Raw genomic sequence first — 20,455 nt, 5'->3', positions numbered from 1 at the left:
TGATCAAATTGGCAGAGGCCTTGCAAATGTAAATTTCCATTTTCTGCACAAGAAAAAGTGTCATGACTTTATTTTTTTTATGTTTTAAGTAATCATTTTCAAGAATTCTATTCACACCATTTTGAGTCCCAGTTTTCATTTTCTTTTTATATTTGGATTACCAAAACTGTTATTCATAAGCTTACTACATACTGAAACAGCACAGGTTACAGAATGCTTCTTTTGTTGGTATGATGTGCAAATATCGTTTTGAAAATTTACAATTGCAGAAAGCAGAAAAGATAAAAGATACAGGTATAGTTGTTTGTCAAATGTATGAAAGAATAAGTGGTTTAGGGGATTAAATGTTTAACTTTTGGGAACATCTAGGAACACAGTATAAGAAAGGATACAAATTAAGCATTAAACAATGTCTTTGTTTAACTGGGAAATGAAGACCTCTTGGTACAGTACCCACTTAAAATGTGTTCAGCATACGGTATGTTAAGCATTGAAGGTTTCCCATCTATTTATAGATCCAGATATCCATTGCTGTAGTGTAAATCTGTGTACTTCAGAATAATTCACCCATGAGATTAAATCATTCAAACATAAGATTAGTGCCTCAATCAGTAAACAATCTTCTTACAGTACTTTGTTATAAAAATGGTTTGAGCTGATGAATCTTCAGGTTAATTTTTAAAGTTTTAAAACAGTATGCATAGCTCATTGATTGACACCTTATTGAGATGAATCCTAATTATCTTAAGATCATTTATCAATCATTTTAGAGCAGTAACATCTCATGACTACAAAATACTTTATGTGGGTTTTGCTAGCAGTTTCTCATAGAATTGATGTTTCTGACAATTGTTCAGTAGGGAAATAACATGTAATTGTATATGTTGTAGTGTTTCGTTAGTAGTGTCAGTATACTAAACTGTAGCATTTGATTTTAAACTGCCCAAAATACCCAAATGCAAACGTGAAGCATTGTTTACATGGCATTGGTAGCAACAGAACAATTAATATTCAGTGGCTTCCAGCTGGACAATACTATGGCAATACTTGAAACCCCTAATCGTTTACCTTTATCATTTTTGTTCAGCACTAAGATGCCTTAACACCTCTGAGATACATTCATGAGACAAAGGCTAAATATCCACATTTAAGCTGCTGTATCACAAGTCATTAGTAATGAGTGAGAGTTGTTGTCACCAGTAGTGGATTAGGACATTTCCATGCAGTATATTGTGAAACATGTCTTATGCTTGTCATAGCTGTGCAAAACTGAGAGCTAAAGAAAAAGGACATTTGGTGTCAATTGGAAAATATGTTCCCTCCACTTGTGAATGTGTATTGGGATTAATATACTGTACAAATTATTGTCATTTACACACCATGCAAAGCCACATGTCAGATTAAGTAAATTGGAATAAAGCGTCCCACTTAAGTACTCTTGACAATCACACATTTGTATATGTATTTATTTTTTGCATGTGGTTGTACAATAAGCTGAATAAGGAAAACGGAATGGGTACTGTGGTTGTTTTGATGAAATGGCCATCTGAGAGCCCTGATCTCAGAATCGCCATGGCAATATGTGACTATGCATAACAAATGTGACATTGACATTTATTTTGGGGAGCTTAGATGAGACATCTTGACTTCTGCTTGTTTAAAGCTGAAGAAACTGCACTATCTAGCACACACTGTATGCCAGGGACTGATTACCTGACAAGGTCACCTGTGATATTTAAATAAATGTGTCTTTTGCAAGTCAGTTTCAGTCACATTGGAGGTGTGACTGTGTGGCTGTAGAACTGGATAATAAAGTCATTTCAGTCACATCCAGATATTTCTACACACAGCATACCATTGTCCTGTTATAGTTTAAGCAGTGAGCATTGCTTTGTTATAGCTATATCATTAGATAAGAAAAGAAAGTGTGCTGTACAGTGCCAACAAAAGACAAGTTGTGGCAGAGCACCATTTTATTCAACTAACATGAAAAAAGTAATGCATGCAAGCTTTAATGATAAAACACTTTCTTCATTAATAAATGCAATAAAGAGATGAAGAGCCCAGAACAGTGGGCAAATGTTAATTCAGATCATTGGTTCTTAAGTATATTAACAATTATTCAAGAGAGCAATAACACTGTTAATTATATTGCAGGACTGCTGGTTGTAATGCTTCTCTGATTGATTCTCTCTGCTGGAAAGTTGCAAAAGTATATTTTATTTAATTTGTTCTAAATTAGAATTTTAACACTTTTCAAAAAGGGAAGGAAACAAATAGCCATCATTGTTGATTACACTGTGACCAGTTGAAATAAAAGAGACAATGAGTCTGATTTCACAAAAGAGATTTTTTTAAAGGGAATTGACACTGACCTTATTAAAAATGGAAGGGTTTTTCCAGATCCTTAATGTACAGTATTTATAATGCAATGGTGACTCATAGTCTATAACCCAGTGTGGTTTTAGCCCTATTCTCTCTTGACTTGGCAGCAAAACAGTGTTTTTGCTTTCATTTGGACCCTGTCTCAATGACTGCTATATGGATGGTGTGAGAAATACATCTTTCGATCTTTCAATCCAGAAGCACAACAGATGCATCAAAGTGGGACGACATGTGATTGATTTGGTGACACTCACTTGTTACTTACATTATATGTAATCTATTTTATTTTCTGCTCAAATCAAAGTACAAGATAGGTGGAATAAACACACAAAACAAACAAAACAATTTCCATCTGTTTGTATATGGCTGGGGCTGACTAACAAATGAAAACACTTATACTGTAGATTACATCAACATTAAGTAAAAGTTAACTCTAGCGATTTGTAAAATGTTGAATAATAATAATAATAATAATAATAATAATAATAATAATAATAATAATAATAAATATAGTACTTGTGTTATAGTAAGCATTGGTTTGTTATATGTTTGGTTTATTTACCACTATCTTGCTGCACATTTATTAGTGAGAGTAAGCAGTCAATATTAGCCTAGTTAATTATATCTTTGTTCACTAACACAGGAAATTCAAAAGTTTGATGGAAGATATTCATTAACATTAACAGCCCCCCGCCTTATAAATTCATGATGCAATAATTCACAACTTGTTAAATTCACTATTAGGCTTTATTGACAGTAAATCGTACATGTGCTATACTTTATATTATAAAGACCCTTAGCTAATTCTCTGTTTTCAGTATTCCTGACTGTAATTCTCTGAATTATTTGTGCTTATTTATCTTAAAGTTAACATAAATAAAGCAATTCAATATTTTCAGTGTTATTGTTCTTAATTGAAGAAAAAACTAATCTAGGTGAGGGACCCATTTGGGAAATAAGAACTGACTTAACAAGATGTCATATTGGTCATATTTCTAACTTGGATTTGCACATTCTTACATTTTACTGGCTATGACTTTTTTCTGTGACTTTCCACAAATTCCTTAATATGTCAGTCTTTCAGATTGTTACATCTGTATTGATCTACAGACTACAGTCTCAGGGCTATTTAAAAATGTCCAATTAAATCAGTCCATGCAGATGATTGCCTGGTTTAATCCTCTGGAGATTATAGCTAGAGTATTTATGGTTAACAAAGTATAAAAGAACACTATTAGATAAAATAAAAAAAAGTGTGTGTGTGTTTAAAATAAGAAACAAAAAAAACCTCAATACCCTCATGTGTATTGATGTCTGTTTCTTGTCTTATAGGGTTCGATTTCAATACTTTGTGGTACTACCATTGCCATTAAGAAGAGCTGATTATCTGTCATTAAATCATATGCCACTGTTTCAATCAGAAGGACACAATAACTCTTGTATGGTATCTTAGACTCGGAGTCTCATGGTAACATCTGATTTTGAAGCCAACATATTGCAATACTTTATAACTTCTTTTTTCTCTTAGTTGACCTGGCATGTGGTCCATTCTCTCCAAATCCGATCTAAATGCTAGTACTACTTATGAAAAAATCCAAGAAAAGTTTTTACTTTTTTTTAAGCAATTAAATCGTAAATATATTCGCTGTTCATCCACGAGGAAGAATTATGGGGCATTTTACATTTACGCAGCATTCAGCTAGATGTGATCAATAATGTCAAATGAAGCTGACAGCATGATGCACAACAGATCTGTGTAAAGAATGCAAGTCTGTTCAACTAATAGGTCTGAGACGTTCTAAACACTCCTGTGGCGTACTCCATCAAGCTCCAATATTGAAATTTTTAAAACAAAACAAAAAAACCTTTGTAACAAACCCCAATTGCTCTTCTAACACAGTTCCCTGCATCAATACTACAGTTTGTTAAACTTAAGTAATCAAACCTGTTAAACAGAGCAGGGCCTGCACACTTGCAATGCAGAAACTGTGCTGTTGCGTTAACATTTTTTTTTTATTTTTCAGATGAAAGAGAAGATGTTCAAAAGAAAACATTCTCAAAATGGATAAACTCACAGTTTGCTAAGGTAGGAATAAGTTGTACTAATCGTCTATACGAAGAGAGCAGCATTTCACAGTCAGTCTTTTTGTTTCTGTTTGATTTAATTTGATAAAGGTTGTTAGATACCATGTGCTTGTTTCTACTGTCAGATTTACAATAATTTAAGGGATGAATTACTTCAAATATGAACAAGTTAATTGATTTTCAGATTTCTTGGCAGAAAACACATGGTATATTTTGATAGCTATTAACATACTGTTATGTAATGCCAAGATATGGCACATTTGAACATGGCTGCTAAAGATATTTTAAGTAAAGAATGAAAATGGTACACTGTTTGTTCCACTGAGAATCTAAAAAGTTAAACAGGTTTTATTGTGATGGTGCTTAATAAGCAATTAAGTGTTGTGTTACCTTTTGTTGATGGGAATACACTATCTACTTAATTGTTTGATGTAATGTTTTAAAGGAAACACTATTCAGGGAGATTGTTTGCTTTGTGTGATCATTTTATTGTGACTCTTTAGTGATCAAAATAGTGTGTCTGTTCTTGATTTGTCTGCAGTGGTTTAATGTAATAATGAATACCACTACTGCATTTAAAAATTGGATGGCATAGCCTGGGGTCTCCAATCCTGGTCCTTGAAAGCCCCTATCCAGCAGGTTTTTTAGGTTTCTTTACATCACCAGTGGCTAAAGCTCTGGAACACCTATTAATCTTTACTAATTAAGCCAATAATTGGTTCAATTAAGTAACTGAGAGATTGGTTGAAATGAAAACCATTAGCCACAGTAGCTCTCCAGGACTAGGGTTGGAGACCCCGGGCATAGGCATACCTGTTACTTTTCAAAATATACACAGGAATCCAAATCTCTAAATACCTCTTGAGATGGAAGCTCTTTGCTGTTAGGTCACTTCTTTGTGCAGTGTATACTTCAGGGACAATATCAGTAACGATTTCAGTTGTATTTAAGTGTCATAGGAGCTTGATGCTGAATACAAAAGGCTTGAATAGAATTTGATTGTGCTCCACCCTTGACTTGCAACAATTTTCCCATTGGACAAATGACATTGACAATATCCTAAATATTTCAGGATCTAGCTTTCAGGCATACTGATCTGTAGAATCTGATATTTTTTATTTTATGTGGATATATTTTATGTGATTTCAGGGCAATGTCATTATTGCATGATGCAGTTGTTCAAAACCAATGGGCAAAATACTCATGCAAATTTATGCAAATTTTAGGAAACTCTGCGAGGGCTGCGTAAATTAATACATTTAATTTAGAGGTTTTAAGTGATTATGATTTAGTGATTAATCACACCTGTAAGCTTTGATCAGTTAAAAAATAATTGATTGCTTTAATCCTGTGTACCTGAGTGTGGTGTCAAAAAATGGTGTGCCAAAAATAAATCTTGAAAAAAACAAAGGGTACTTCTAAAGAGCTTAGCAAAGGACAGCTGGAAGTTATACCTAATGTTTTACAATATCTCACAATGAAGAAAAAAAGACTGCAACTTGTAACATTTGCTTATGGGTGCTTTCCTTTCACTGCAAGTTTATTGTATCATCTGAGTCGCAAGTACATTTATTATTTCTTTTTATTTAACATATTTCTTTCAAACGGTATCACAAATTTAACAGCCAACTTCAGCTAACTAAAATAAAATAGCTCAATAAATTACATTTCTCTTTAGCTAAACTAAATAAAATAGTACTCAGTAAGGCCTTTATTAATGTGTTAAGTTGAAAGTTTACTGTATACTAAAAACAGCAAATAAAAACTAACTTAGTATTTTAAAACACTCGTTTCCAATTACCTGGAAGCAAATATTTTCAGACTGTCAAATTGCATGTAAAATATTATTATGTTAACACGTTGTATTACTTGGAATTGTCTTCACATCACTTTCATCGTATGGATCGTGTAGAACCTCTCCGTTTGATAAAGTCAGCTTTTTCAAATACTGTAGCCTGTCTTCCACTGTCAATGAATCAACGTATTCTGCTGACTTGGAAATTTTAATGGAAGACTTTAGGCAAGTTTCGGGGGACGGGAGCAGGGGCTCCAGCTGTACCCTATTAAACAATTAACACATTCAATCTACACATTAACACCCTATACATTAATCAGTTAACTCACCCATTTAAAGCCTAAACACAAGCACCTCATTGTCTAAGTGTTTCAGTTCTTGAACAGGACACAGCAAGACCTCTCCATTTTGCTATTCCATAGACAAAGAGACAAGCCTGCTACCACGGCTACCAACCAGATCCTTACCTTCTCATCTGATTCAGATGAAAGCTAGCAGCCAGGTCCCTCAACCGCAGCCAGCAATCCACCTCCCAGAACGCAACGTCATAGATCCAAGCACCACAGCTCAGCCCTGTAACACTTGTCGAATTGTGCGCCTCCACTGCTCATTCCACATCATTGTGTGTAAAAGCAGCCTCAGCATCAACCTGTTATAGCCAAGACTGCCGCACCACCCCTTCTCTTTTCAACACCAGAATCTCAGCTCCCAACCCAATCCACAGCTCTGCTCCACCTGACTACTCACAGCCACAGACAAATATGGACGCAACATTATTTTTTCAAGCATCAGGCAGATCTGCAATAACTTTAATAATACAAATGCATTCAAAGTCATGCATATCCACCCTCCCTTCACCATCTATTTGGAATCTGCTGACAAAATAAATACTTTTTTCCTGCCCAACTCACCTTCAGCTGCAGTAGCAGTCCAAAAATATTTGTCCGAAGCTTTGTGCTGGACACTACTCAACTCCTGCCACATACCACTTCTTCTCCATCTTCCGGATGACTTTCTACTGATATTACTACCTTTGGATGCCCACGCTCATGCTATTACCAAGCTCAAATCTCTTTTTTCAACACTTGGAGTCGCTGTCAGAAGAGTAAACAATCAGAGTTTCTAGGCATTACACTATATACTTTAAAGTTTGAAGTCCGCCTGCCACCTACTAAACTGGAACGTATTTGCCTACTCATCGATAGCTTTCAAATCTCTACAACAATTAGGAAACGAGATCTGTTGTTGGCCATTTCAACTACGCCATCCAAATCATTCTGCAGGGCAGAATCTTCATTTCTCATCTCCTAGCTCTTTCAACAACAGGAAAAAGCCTCAATTCCTATATTAACATTTCAGATGAATAAAAAAAAGACATAAAAATGTGGTCAACACTGACACGCCATTGGAATGGGCTGTCTCTATGTGACGACGATTTCATTTCAACTCCACACGGTCTATTCTTGTTCATCGATGCTTCAATCATTTGGAGGCTATCTAGGATTCAAGTGGTTTTCAAGTGGATGGCCCTCCGAGATACAGGCTTTATCTCCCCACAGTAAAGCTTCAACTCTACTTGAGATGTACCCTATCGTAGCAGGCGCAGATATCTGGGATCACCAGTGGTCAAGGAAGTCCATTTTATTCTACAGCGACAACAAATCAACAGTCCACATCATCAACAAAGGCAGATCATCCTCCCCTTTTATCATGCAGTTACTCTGTCGGTTCATTTGGCTCTCCATTTCAAACAATTTCATTATTCAAGCCTGATACCTGCCAGGCTTTCACAATAACGCAGCCAATGCTCTTTCTCATCTCCAGATCCCCAGATTCCATCAAGTAGTTCCCGCAGCAGGATCCACTCTGAGCTATGTGGCAGCCTCCTGGTCAACATACTCCACAGCGTGGTCTACCTTCTCAACCTTCTGCGCCCAAAATCAAATTCAACCCATTCCATTTAACAGAACTCGATTCTGGCTTTTATAGTCCATGGAAGACTAAACCTCGCACCAGCAACCATCAAGACATCTTCGGCATCCAATACCATTATCGCCTCATGTCCGTACCATCTCCAACCCTATTATCTATGCCAGCAATCCAGCTGACGCTTAGTGGGATAGCAAAAAACTTCAGCCCTTCCACATCTCGGCTATACCTATATCGTCAGACCTCCTCTTCTTGCTAATTCTGATCCTCTGGAAAGATTGTTTTTCCTCTTTCGAAGATCTGCTGATGGAAACCCTATGCCTTACTACCACCTTCCTGAGATGTGCCGAATTTTTGGTTTTATTAGTCTCCATTCCACCGATATTAGCCTACTACCTGAATCCTACTTCATCATCTTCCTTCGTACCTCCAAAATAGATCAGTTGCGTCAGGACAATTCATCCAACTTTCCAAACTGAACTCCATTTTTTCATCAGTCTCTGACATCACCGCAGCCAAACAAAGAATAGGTAGCATGCCCGGAGTGGGGTCTCTCTGACCGCCTGGGCCACCATAGCTTTCCTCCTAACAAAGATGTTTTTTCCTCTCCAATGAACGGCAGGTATAAAATCACTAGTCAAATCTGACTAACTACTCTGTTTGTCTTGTATGTTTTTGATTCTAGTATACGTGATGCGTGGTGCGTCTTTGTTCGTTCCACGGGTATGGGGTTCTGCAGGGAGCCAGAGGTCCATCTTTTGGGAGGTAGTGAGACTCACTTCCCTGACCTCAGGTTGGACTAAACACCTGCGAACCTCAATTGAGGAAGGTTCTCACTACGTGAGTCAAAGGAGACCCCCCGGCCATACTGTGTATTGGAGCAACTAAGCACTCTACTTCGCCTCACAGGAATGAGGCGCTACTCTAATTCCCTTAATCGGCACTCTCCCTCCTCATCGCTCTCACCGATCGAGTCCCAAACTAACACCTTACCATTCTTCTTTCTGTCGACATGCTCAGCGAGCTGCACATCTATTGTGTGTTTTTGGGGTATCTCTGGGTTGCCGGGACAACAGCTGTGGAGGCAGCGCCTCTCCCAGCAAGGATCCAGCGCGACAAGACCCTTCTTCTCTATTCTATCCTATCCCACAGGGCCACTCAGCGGAAGCATTTCAAGCCTTGAATATTCAGCTGTTAAGTGGAAACATCCGAAACTCTCTAAGTAGCCCCTGCTGTCACCCCGAATTAACCACTATTACAGTTGTCATTCTCCTTGTATGCCTAAATGTAAATACAATGGGGGTTTTTTGTCAGTAAGTATGCACATTCCGGTTTAACCAGATGTTGTGTGACATAGAGCAGGAAGTGATCTATACAATTTCATATCACTAGTAAACAGGTGTGATCTTTTAATCTTTTAATAGATCTGATGATTAATCGATCAACAGAAAATGTCAATAGAGGATTAAAACCCCTAATTTGAATCTAAACAGGAAACTAATCACAACTCAGACGGCACCCAACTGTTGCAGGTCTGTTTACATATGAGGTGGTTCAAAGTGTTCAAAATCATAGTGAGGGCAACTTTACTGAAGAGGAGATTATAATAATATCTAACAAAAAGGGAAAAAAAAGAGATTTGGTACTAAACAATTAAGTATTAAAAACTATACCACATGATTGCTCCATCACTGTAGTGTACATACTAACAATATCATCATTATTTCTTTTTATATTATTCATATTTTTTAATACATTAAAATGCTTCCAGACTAAGACAACAAGAAATTGTACTACACCACAAAGTATGAACTCATACAATAATAATGTAATCATTTTTAAGACATTTCACGCTGTTTTAGTACCTCATCCTGGGAGTTTTGCCTTCGCTCAGCTTTCACCCACTCCCCAATAATGTAAATGTTTTGTTTTTTTGTTTATTTTTCAGCTGTTCCATGTCTTATACATGATATTAAAAAAAATATATATATAGAATTTTAATTCTGAGTTAAAGAAAAACATTGCAGAGTCGAACATCTATCAAATCCATTGGTGGAGGACCTGCCTCAGAGTTAATCACTTTTACAGTTCTCACACCGCTCTGAAGAATTAGAAATAAAGTTAATTTAAACAAAGCTTAGTGAGTTCTCTAAAGCCCAGGACTGACAGGCGTGGCACACTTTTGCTGCCTGTATCGCTGCCATTGCTTTCATATGGTGTTGGACAGATCAGCGCGGGAGGTTACCGCTAGTCTCGCGGTACCGCTCAGATCGAAACCTGAGCGATTTTTGGCTGCCACGCAGTACTGTCAGTGGATTAACCAATCACAGTCAAGTCACAGGCTTCAGCTCCCTCTGTGATTGTGATTTGCGGAAAACACATTTTTGGAATTTTGCAACTTGTAGGTGGATTTGCATAATGATTGTGATTTTAAAAAAACTAGCACGTTATTTTTTTTTTTTCCTCCGGCTATTCCCGTTTTAAATTTCATTCGCAGGCAAAACTTTTTCTCAAGGCGGGAAAAATCCCTGCAATTGCCCTTGCAAAACTCGCATCACTTTTGAATATTTGGTCCAATATTTTTTGTCTTGGCATTTTGGACTATGGCATAACACCACCCAATTGTCAGTCCAAACTTTGGACTGAAAAGGTGTGCTGCCAAAAGTAAGATGCTAATGGCCTAGACATTTCCGTTTTATAAACCCTCCTGTTACAGTACAAAAATGAAGTATTTACTCATGTATTTGCACTTTGATTGATTCTTCTTTTTGGGTTTTTGTGAAAATTAGACAAGGGTAATAATGAGATCGTAATGACCTTTTATAGGTATCTGGACCCGACTGCCAGCCAGCAAAGAAAAGAGCAGTATTATACATTCTAAAATTCAGAATCTTGTCAAGTATACTTTAAAGATAAGCTGGGTAATGTTATGAAATATCAGTTATCTTTGGAAAACCCACAGTTACAAATTTATTGAGGTATTGGCTGTTTCACAGACCCCGATTATCCTTAATCTTGAACTTCCTTAGATAAGGTAACATTAGCTAGTCCTATAATAGTGCTAATCAGGCTGTTTGAAACCAGTTGCAAATGTTTAGATAGAAATAAAAATGAGAACATGCAGATTATATCACAGTATCAAGAAAGAAAGGAAAGCTCATATTCATAATTTGAATTTATTATTTCAAGTTGTTATGTGCTGTAAATTGTACTGCCTAACCCTCAGGCAATAGTAATGATATTGCCCTCATAAACAGGCACTGTTGAGCTATGATGTCTTAAATTTAGTGCAAACATTTAAAAAAAAAAAAAAAAAATACATATTGCGATTAGATTCTCAAAGCAATATAATCATTTTCTGAAAGGACAAAAAAAAAAAAAGTGAATATTTAAAAACAGTACGAAACACATTTAGACTACAAGCCCCTAAATTAAATATCTTGAGATGTTTGTTTTCAATATTGAACCATATGAAAACAAAAACAAAAATCAAACCTGCAAGCAGATGAGAACTTGAAGCACACTTGGAAACGTTAGGTCTGATACCTTTTTGTTTACAAATTTCCCCTGGTAATATTGCCTTTTTGCGAGTCCCTTATCATTTTATTTAGTTTTGTTTACTTGACTTTTATTTTTCACTTAGAGCGACATCCATATATCCTGCCATAACACTGTATTATCTGCAACAGGTATTAGTTAACCTCTTTACTTTCCAGGTTATATCCAGAATAAACCAAGTAATGAATATTGCAATGCCATCTGCTGGACACTTGAGATATATATATATAACCTGAGTTTACTATGCACCTTGTCTGTAACATGCAACCTATATAACATACGTACATTTGTAATAGGGTTTGTAAAAAGGTGTGCGTTATATTCAGAAGGTTATGATACGTACAGGTTCTTCCTGCAGTGAGGAATATAAAATGTGTCTGTATTACACCAAGAAGCCATGGTTACTAGGCCTGCTACGATAATGTGTTTTGTACAATATGTTTTATGAGCAGTTGACTGACCTCTTCTAGTTGTCTAAGCAGTGTCATTTCTTACATTGGCTTTTGTGTCAGGCCTGCAAACAAAGCAAAGCAAGTTACAAATTGTAGAAGATGGTCCTACCATGCGTATAAATCTAATGTTAAGTGAAAGGGTGAATGCTCCTAAAGATGTGCTTTCTGAATTGGAAACTTGTCATTTATTACACCTGAGAATTGATTCTAAATTCTAAGGGACATTATCTTTCAAAGATAAACCTTTTAAAAAAGCAGAGATTGTAATTATATCCATTTTATCATCAAATTGCAATCCAGTGAAAATGCAGTCGTTCTTTTCAATGGGGCAAATGTAGGACATCAGCAGTTACTGGTAGCCATATGATTTGAACTGCAGTTTCCACATATTTACTAAATGTTAATGTATTTACAAGATATTAATTTGGTGAACCCATTATTCTGAATAGATTACACCTAAAACTTAACTACTGTCTCTTTTGGAACTAATGAAGCAAGACACTCTGCCAAATCCAGGAATCAAATTGAGTTGACTGGCTGAAGTTTCATAAAATTAGTTTTCTCCTTTCACATAATATGAGTATATTACAGACTGGAATAAACACTTTGAAAGTATTCCCCATTGTGATCCCATGGTTACCTTGGCTTTCTTTATGGTTAATACACTGGTATAATATGCTGATGTTTTTCCGTTTAGGGGTCACTGTATGCTCTCTTATTTATTCACATTTAGTAGGATAAGGCAAGCTTTTTTCAAATGTTAAACTTGCACAGAATGGGAATCGGCACACCAATAAGAGGTGTTGCATGACTGTAGTTCGTAAAGTGTCTATGTGACATTTTTTTCAAAGAACAAAACAGGCATTTACAGGTGAAGTGGTCCTAATTTTAAGTCTATCTGTAATTACAGTATGTGTATCACATGAGAATGCGATACAATTCTGCAGAATTACTGGTAATGTCATTCTTTACAAATACTTTCCCACCATACTTTTATTACAAAGTAAAATCTCCAGAACAGCACTGCAGAAAGGTTCTTGAATTGTGTTTTTATATAGACAAATGAAATCTATGCTCTAGTTCATTTCATAACAGTGACATATTTATAGTCAGTTTTTATTCAGCAACAGTAGTTAATTACCAGTATTGCACATATATGCTTATTGAAAGTACTGTGTGCATGTTGCTTTGATTGAAAATAAAGAACATGATCTAATTTAATTAAATTGCCTCATAGTATCCCATTACTCATGTGGTATCCCTGACAACTATTATGATATGGAAGTGTTTATGTCAAATAACAATCACATATTTGTACTGTGTTCTGTAACCCTCAACAAAATGTAATCAAGGTTAATCTATTATTATCTGAGCAAATGCTAAAATTAAAAATATTTATGCAATTTTAGCAGAGTCAAGCATGAATCTAGTAGTAAGACTAACCTTTGGCTTTGTTTTAAAATAGGTCCCGCAGTGTTATGTGAATACAATGGTTCAAAAGGCAGAGTGTTTGTAATAAAGACTGCAGCCAAGACATACACAGGTCAACTTCACTTTATTTGAAAACGCACAAAAGCAACACACTTGTAACTGCTTACTTCTCAAACGCCCCACCCTGTCCTGTCCTGTCCTGTGCTTGTCTATCTTCCCCAATTACCACACTATTAATTACACACCTGTATATCACTACCCATGTATTCCTATGAGTGAACATATAGTCAAGATATAATACAGCCATGGAAAAACATTTCCAATTGCATTTTGTCACTGTGGTACACTTGGCTGCAAACCAAACAGAAGCGAGCATTGTTTTTGCATCATATGCCACACTAGGGGGTAGATGTAAGTATATGTGCAGTGCAAATAATTGCTGAAGCAAAATTCTAATTGCATTGCAGTGTAGAGAACACAGCATGTTCACATGTACAGGGATAGAGGTCCCTAGATTGACGCTGGAGTCTAGCTCATCCCTCAATTCAGCTATTAGGTCTATGATAACCTGCACAGTGAGTCAAGGAAGCCTGTTCCATTGACTGCTTCTTTCAGTACAGAGAAGCAAATGAGTAGTAAATATAGTACATGATACAACCATAATAAAATAATTTGCTAAATGCATCCTTAATAAATGCCCCCTACTAGACCGTAGGAACTGATGTCCCTTTCAATACAATAACATATTATTTTTACACACATACTCATTGAAGCAGGGAATGTTTGCAGCATTCCTAAATTATTTAATATATTATTTTAGCTCATCATATATTCATAAGTGAGAATCTGCCAATTCCACTTTAAACCATTTATAACACTATGTAACACAATTTTTGTTCCTGGGTAGTAAGTGTTATTTCCTAATTGCTTATGCCTCAAAAGTATAGAAAATGGCTATTATTCCCCACAAACTTTGCTTTTGTGACCAGGACAGTGATATTTCAAAATATCACTATTTTCAATGGGAAAACAGGCAAATGTGTGTCTTTTCGTTAACATAAAGTCAGAAAAAAACAACATATGAATCCAAATTAACATGTGCTTATACTAAAGTAATACAAAAATGACTACAAAAGATTTAGAAGTGAGTAGTTTTTCAAGATTTTTTCTGACTTTGTGTGAACGAAAAGACACACATTTGCCCGCACAATGCAAAAGGAAATAGTCAATGGTTTGCAGGCAGATTCTTCAACTGGAGTGGGTTTTTGAAATTGAGACAATTGCAAACAGATGGTACAATCGCTTAACATAAGCCCCTCATCTCTCCAGAACACATCCCAATTTCATTTAAGAGCAGGACAGTATGGCTGTATAACTAAAATTCTGTTTGATTTGAGGCTTTGTATCAGTAAAAGAAACTTCATATTTGGTTTGCACGCAGCACTCATTCTAGTTATGCCACTTGTCTTGTTAAGTAGAGTAATGTAGCACACAGATTGTACTTATGTACTTGTACGTGTGTAAATAAATAGAGGTTAAATATAACACTGCATTATCAATTCTAAAATAGACACACAATGGTTGATCTCCTGTGGTGTAACCTTTGGAAGAATTAAGTAGTGAGTCACACATTTCTAATTTGCTGTGTGATATGTAGCATGTTTATTTACTGCATAGCTGTTGAATAGTGATTTGGGACTATATTGTATTCTGTATATACAGCCTGAAAACCAATGCTATTTTTTTATTTTGCTGTTGGCAGCTTAATTATTTTAAATTAACTTTTATGAAAAATAAAATGCCCCAGGGTAATTCTACATGTACAATAGTTTGTCTCCTTATCTAGTTGACGTGTCAACTTGAAGTGTGTAACACTGCAGGCAATAGCTGATATTATTTTCACAGAGTAGTTTCAGTATTTCCCAGTGTTTTATTAACTGATGCAGAATTTTTTATGTGATTAAAATATATCTTTTTGACTTCTAAAATCTGTCAGATGTTATGACCATCCTGAGGATGTATATATATTTTTTAATAGCAAAGGAAGTGTATGAAGTATGATGGCATTTACACAGTGGACCAAAGTCATTCATCACACAGAGCAATGTATGTATTGTACTGAAATCCTCATAAAGTTTTATTGTATTTTACTCCTGGCTGTGTTTAGGCTAGTTCATTTTCCTGAAGGGGTTAACACATTAGGTACTTGTTTGTGTATATGATGTCAACGCTCCAGATAAGCTGCGTGCTGGGTGTTTTACACATTGAAAAAATATGAAATTACCTATGACTTTTAAATCTAATCTGTAAAGAACTTTCAGAGCAATTTTTCCAGAAACGTGACCAATAAGTCTGGATTTACAATAATAAAAAAAAAGAAACAAAGGTATGATTGAATCCACTCACCAATAATGTGTGTTTGTGAATAAGCCACTGGATTCCAAGGGGTAGATGTACTAAAGTGTTTTTCAAATGACTCGGAAGTCTTAGGTGAAATGTACTAGACAGACGCAATGCTATTTGCAACTTTTTAGGGAATGCATTGTGGCAGCAGTTTTACTTTGCGGTTCCAGCGTAGATGAATATGTAATTATGAGCATTCCTGCATAAATTCTCAAAAAGGGGGTCGGAGATAGTGCAAATGAAGGTTCTACAATTGGTTTTGTTATAAAAGAGTCTATGCTCATTATGTGTATGCACTGATGAAGGCTTGTTTGCCTCAACACGTTTGCTATGTTTCTGGCATTATTATTTTTCTTTAACCCTAGAACTGCCGGATTTTCGAACTACCTAGAACCGTAATGCGGGTCACTTTGACCTATTCATTTTTAAACTGTTTATTATGAAAATGAAAGACATACTATCGGATACAACTGAAAAGTGGTATTAATGAACATCACATCTAACATTTGCATCACAGAAACACCATCTTTAAATGGAAAATTAAACATAAAATACTTTATTTTTATAATGAGCGCATATACAGCACGACTACAAACCGTGAAAAAATATAATACACATTTCAAAAGAAACGGGTATGTACATATACCCGTGTACAGGTGTAAACGAGTATATGTACCCACACAACTATAAAACCATTGCTTCTAATTAGCACATAAAAATTATAACACTACTTCCAGTAGGACAGCTGCATGGTACTCTATGGAGGAGTGTACGCGTCTGCCAGCTGATTGTGCCTGCATCCAAGAGCTGTGTTGTAAACACAGACGCAGTTCCACTGAACACTATTGTGTAAACACGTGTAAACTGAGACATACAAACTTGCAAAACAAAATTGTTTTTTTTCCTAAAAGTAATATGAAAAAAGAATATATAAAATATGTTTCATATTAGGCAAATAAGTTATTATCCTACCTGTCATTTCAGTTTGCTGTATGCAGCTCGGTGCAGCTTGCCGTACTCCAATCAAAATGACTACTTTCAAGATTAAATATGCCCTTCTGATATATTCCCAGTTGCATTTATGGAACAAAACAAAGGATTGTTGTCTCCCAGGTACATTGAAAAATAAGCAACTAGGCTTTCACGGAGTTGGCATCTTGACAAATCCACTATCATAGTAATCTCTGTCTTGTAGTCAGTCTACAAACAAAGGCTTGAAAAAAACAAACCAAAAAAAAGCATATGTGCTAGGAGGAGGGTGAGTGTCTTGTTTGTTGCATTTACAAAAATAATAGAATATTTTACGTTATATAAAAAAAAGACATGTATTTTAATGCATGGGCCACAATGACCTCCGTGGTGGTTATAGGTAGAACTGTTTATCACGTTATCATTTTTGCGATTCTGACTATCAAACGCCATCAGGATATTTAATTCATATATTTAGGAAAAGTCAAAAACGGACATACACATACGACTTACAACGGAAAAATAAGTAACATTTTAAATGCAAAATGGGTCACAATGACCTGCGTGGCTGTTCTAGTGTTAAATAAACAAAGTTATTCTATAAGGAGTGCTGACTTCTTTCTACTTTTTTAGCATCTTGTGGAACCTGGTCCCTCGACCTCCCCCTAGAGGGGTATGTCTCCCTCACCGTGGTGTGCAGCTCAGCCGCCGTCGTGCTCCAGTTAAAAAATGGCAGAATGGAGGCAGAAGCCCCATGCGGTCTTCAGCATCGATCTTCCCCAAGTGACCCGGCCATTAAGTCCCAGATGGATCGTATGTGGGAAGCCGTCTCAGCCCAGAGCCCGATCTTGAGGAACTGACTGAAGGACGCCTGGCGCAACCCACCCCTGCTCCCCCTGTGGTGCAAGTGGCCACTAGCACCTCTCCCGTTCTCCACTGAACTCACAGCTTTATTGAAAAGAGCCACCACAACACTGGAAGTGTCATGGCCTGAGGAGTCCCAGCCAAACCGCTCCATTTTTGACAGGCCCTCAGCTCCCTCTAGAAGGACCTCAATGCCCCCTGTCCACCTGGACTTTCTGCATGAGGTTCAGTCAACTTGATGGACACCCCGTGACGGCCCCGGCCATCCCCAGGGCTATTGATCTGCTATATCGGGTCCACGACATGGAAGAGTTGGAGCTTGGCCACTTTCCTCCTGTCGCAGTATCCATTGCCTCCCTTGTACAAGGCACACATCTGGTAGTCCTTTTCAAAGATGTGTCGTGCCTTAACAAGGTCACAGAGGCGATATTAAAAAATGTGGCAGAAGCTCTAGCTAGTAGCACAGGAAATATCTGTGGTTCTCTTTTCAAGGAACCGCTTACGAGTTCTGTGTTCTGCCGTTCTCTAGCCATTTGCATGGAGGCTATCCTGGCCCCTCTGAGGCTGCAAGGCATCAGAATGCTCAACCAGACTGGACTACTGGCTCACATGTAGAGTCTCTGGTGCAGGCAGTAGTGCACACAGAGCAGGTGATCACTCACCTTGACAGACTCGGCCTGATGGTGAACTTGTCAAAAAGTCAGCTGGTACCATCCCAGACTACCGTCTACCTGAGAACCTGCTTGAGCTCAAGCAGTATGATCGCCACTCTGTCAGAAGACAGAATCCAGAGGCTCCTCATGTGCCAGAGGCTGTTTCTGCCCGACGTGTCACAGGAAGTCGTTACCTTCCAGAGGCTTCTGGGCCTGATGGCTGCAGCATCCCAGACCCTTCCATCTGTATGCACCCTCTCCAAGTGTGATTCAGTCGCAGGGTGAATCATCCCCTCTTGCAACCACATATCTGCCGGTCAGTGTCCCAACACTGTATGAAGGCGTTCTTGTGGTGGAAACAGCCAGCTTACCTGTGTTTATGTGTGGCATTAGGCAGTATCACCAGCCAAGAAGTGAACACCACGGACACCTTCGGCTCAGACTAGGGCGCCGTGTGGAATGGACGAGGAGCACAAGGTGTGTGGCAGCCTGGTGTTGCAGACAGTTTTTCTGGCCTTGCAGAGTTTCTTCCAGGAGGTGCAGGGGAGACACGTGTTGATCAGGATGGACAACACAACTGTGGTGGCTTGCATTAACCACCAGGGCGGCCTACACTCACCTCGTCTCCATTGGGTAGGCCACAATCATGGTGCATCGATGTGATAGAGAGCGAATGAATCCGAGTCAACAATCTCACTCCCGACCTGTGAGGGCGCTGTATAACAGGAACAGTATGCCCTAGACTGGATTGTTTGGCAGTTCATTCCAGGGTCAGTTGGAAGTCGGCCATCCAGAAAGGAGGCGGAGTCACAATACCAGAAGTCAGAGCCTTAATGAGGTAGGCGATTTGGCAATCGCGGATTGGAGGAAAAGCGATTGCACTTGCAACCAAAGGGGGCGTGACTGAGGGTATATCAGGGGATGTAACTAAGTGCTCTGTTCCTCTGTTATGGTTATACAAGGACCACTGGAGGAGTGTAAAATAACCGTGAGTGTTTTGTGCTGTCTTGTCTGGGAGCTGTAGCTTTTAAGCCAGCACCAAATTCAGACTGCACTTCACTACTGTTCACCATTTACTGTGTATTTCACCACTTACACTGAGAGCACTAATGTTGGACTGTGAGTGTGTTGTGTGTATGTGTCACAGGATTATTGTTGTTATTATTTCGGGACTGAAATCACAGTGGGGTTTTGGCTGGGAAACTACACATTGGTGTGTGTTGCCAACCGTATTTACATAGAAAGCAAAAAATAAAGCTTTCATTAACTGTGGAACTGGTTTGGGTCATTATTTTGCTGCACTGTATCAGCACTACACCTGCGCACTGCAAAACACTTTGCCACAATCCGTCTCTGACATTTGCAATGCAGCGGTATGGGCCATGGCCCACACTTTCACAAGGTTTTACATGCTTAACGTCCTCAGAACCCTGCTTTTGGAACCAGTGTTGACAGCAGTGTATCAGCCGGATTCAAGCACATGCATAGATAGTCCTGCATTCTGTGGTGTTACTTTGCCTTATAGTTGTAGCAGGCCATGAGTCTCACCAATTTGGCAGTTCTGCAAGTATTGCCCTTGCGACAGCTTGGGTATACTTACCCATTGTGTAATGGAATACATTTCGTACTTGGAAGGGAACACTATTATCATAATCCTGGTTCCCTAAATAAAAATGTATCCATTACAATTTTTTGGTCGCTGTATACATTCTATGCAGTAGGCTGAAGAAAATGTATGGCACCGAGCACCGTCCTGCATGCAATTTTGTGTCCTGTGGGGGCAGAGACAGGCGTGCTGATGCAGCTTTGGTACAGGTGTTCAGCTGAATCATGCATAATAGCTTAACCCATTGTGTAATGGATACGTTTCTATTTCAGAAAACCAGGGTTATGATAATAACCTAACCTTTTTATATATTTTTACCCTGTTA

General features: G+C 37.7%; 1 protein-coding gene across 10 annotated transcripts in view; it reads left to right on the top strand.

Annotated features, from left to right (window-relative positions):
* Window positions 1–20,455, top strand: part of dmd (dystrophin) — a 728,160-nt gene that overhangs the window by 143,038 nt on the left and 564,667 nt on the right. For all 10 annotated transcript variants that reach the window (XM_041259003.1, XM_041259005.1, XM_041259010.1 and 7 more), the window contains exon 2: window positions 4,410–4,471. In XM_041259003.1, coding sequence (XP_041114937.1) covers window positions 4,410–4,471 — 62 coding nt within the window. The remainder of the gene's footprint in view (window positions 1–4,409; window positions 4,472–20,455) is intronic.

Source organism: Polyodon spathula, chromosome 9 (assembly GCF_017654505.1).
Source record: "Polyodon spathula isolate WHYD16114869_AA chromosome 9, ASM1765450v1, whole genome shotgun sequence".
Lineage (NCBI taxonomy): Eukaryota > Metazoa > Chordata > Actinopteri > Acipenseriformes > Polyodontidae > Polyodon > Polyodon spathula.
The sequence above is the reverse complement of the archived record's forward strand: the minus strand, read 5'-3'. Positions and strand labels throughout refer to the sequence as shown.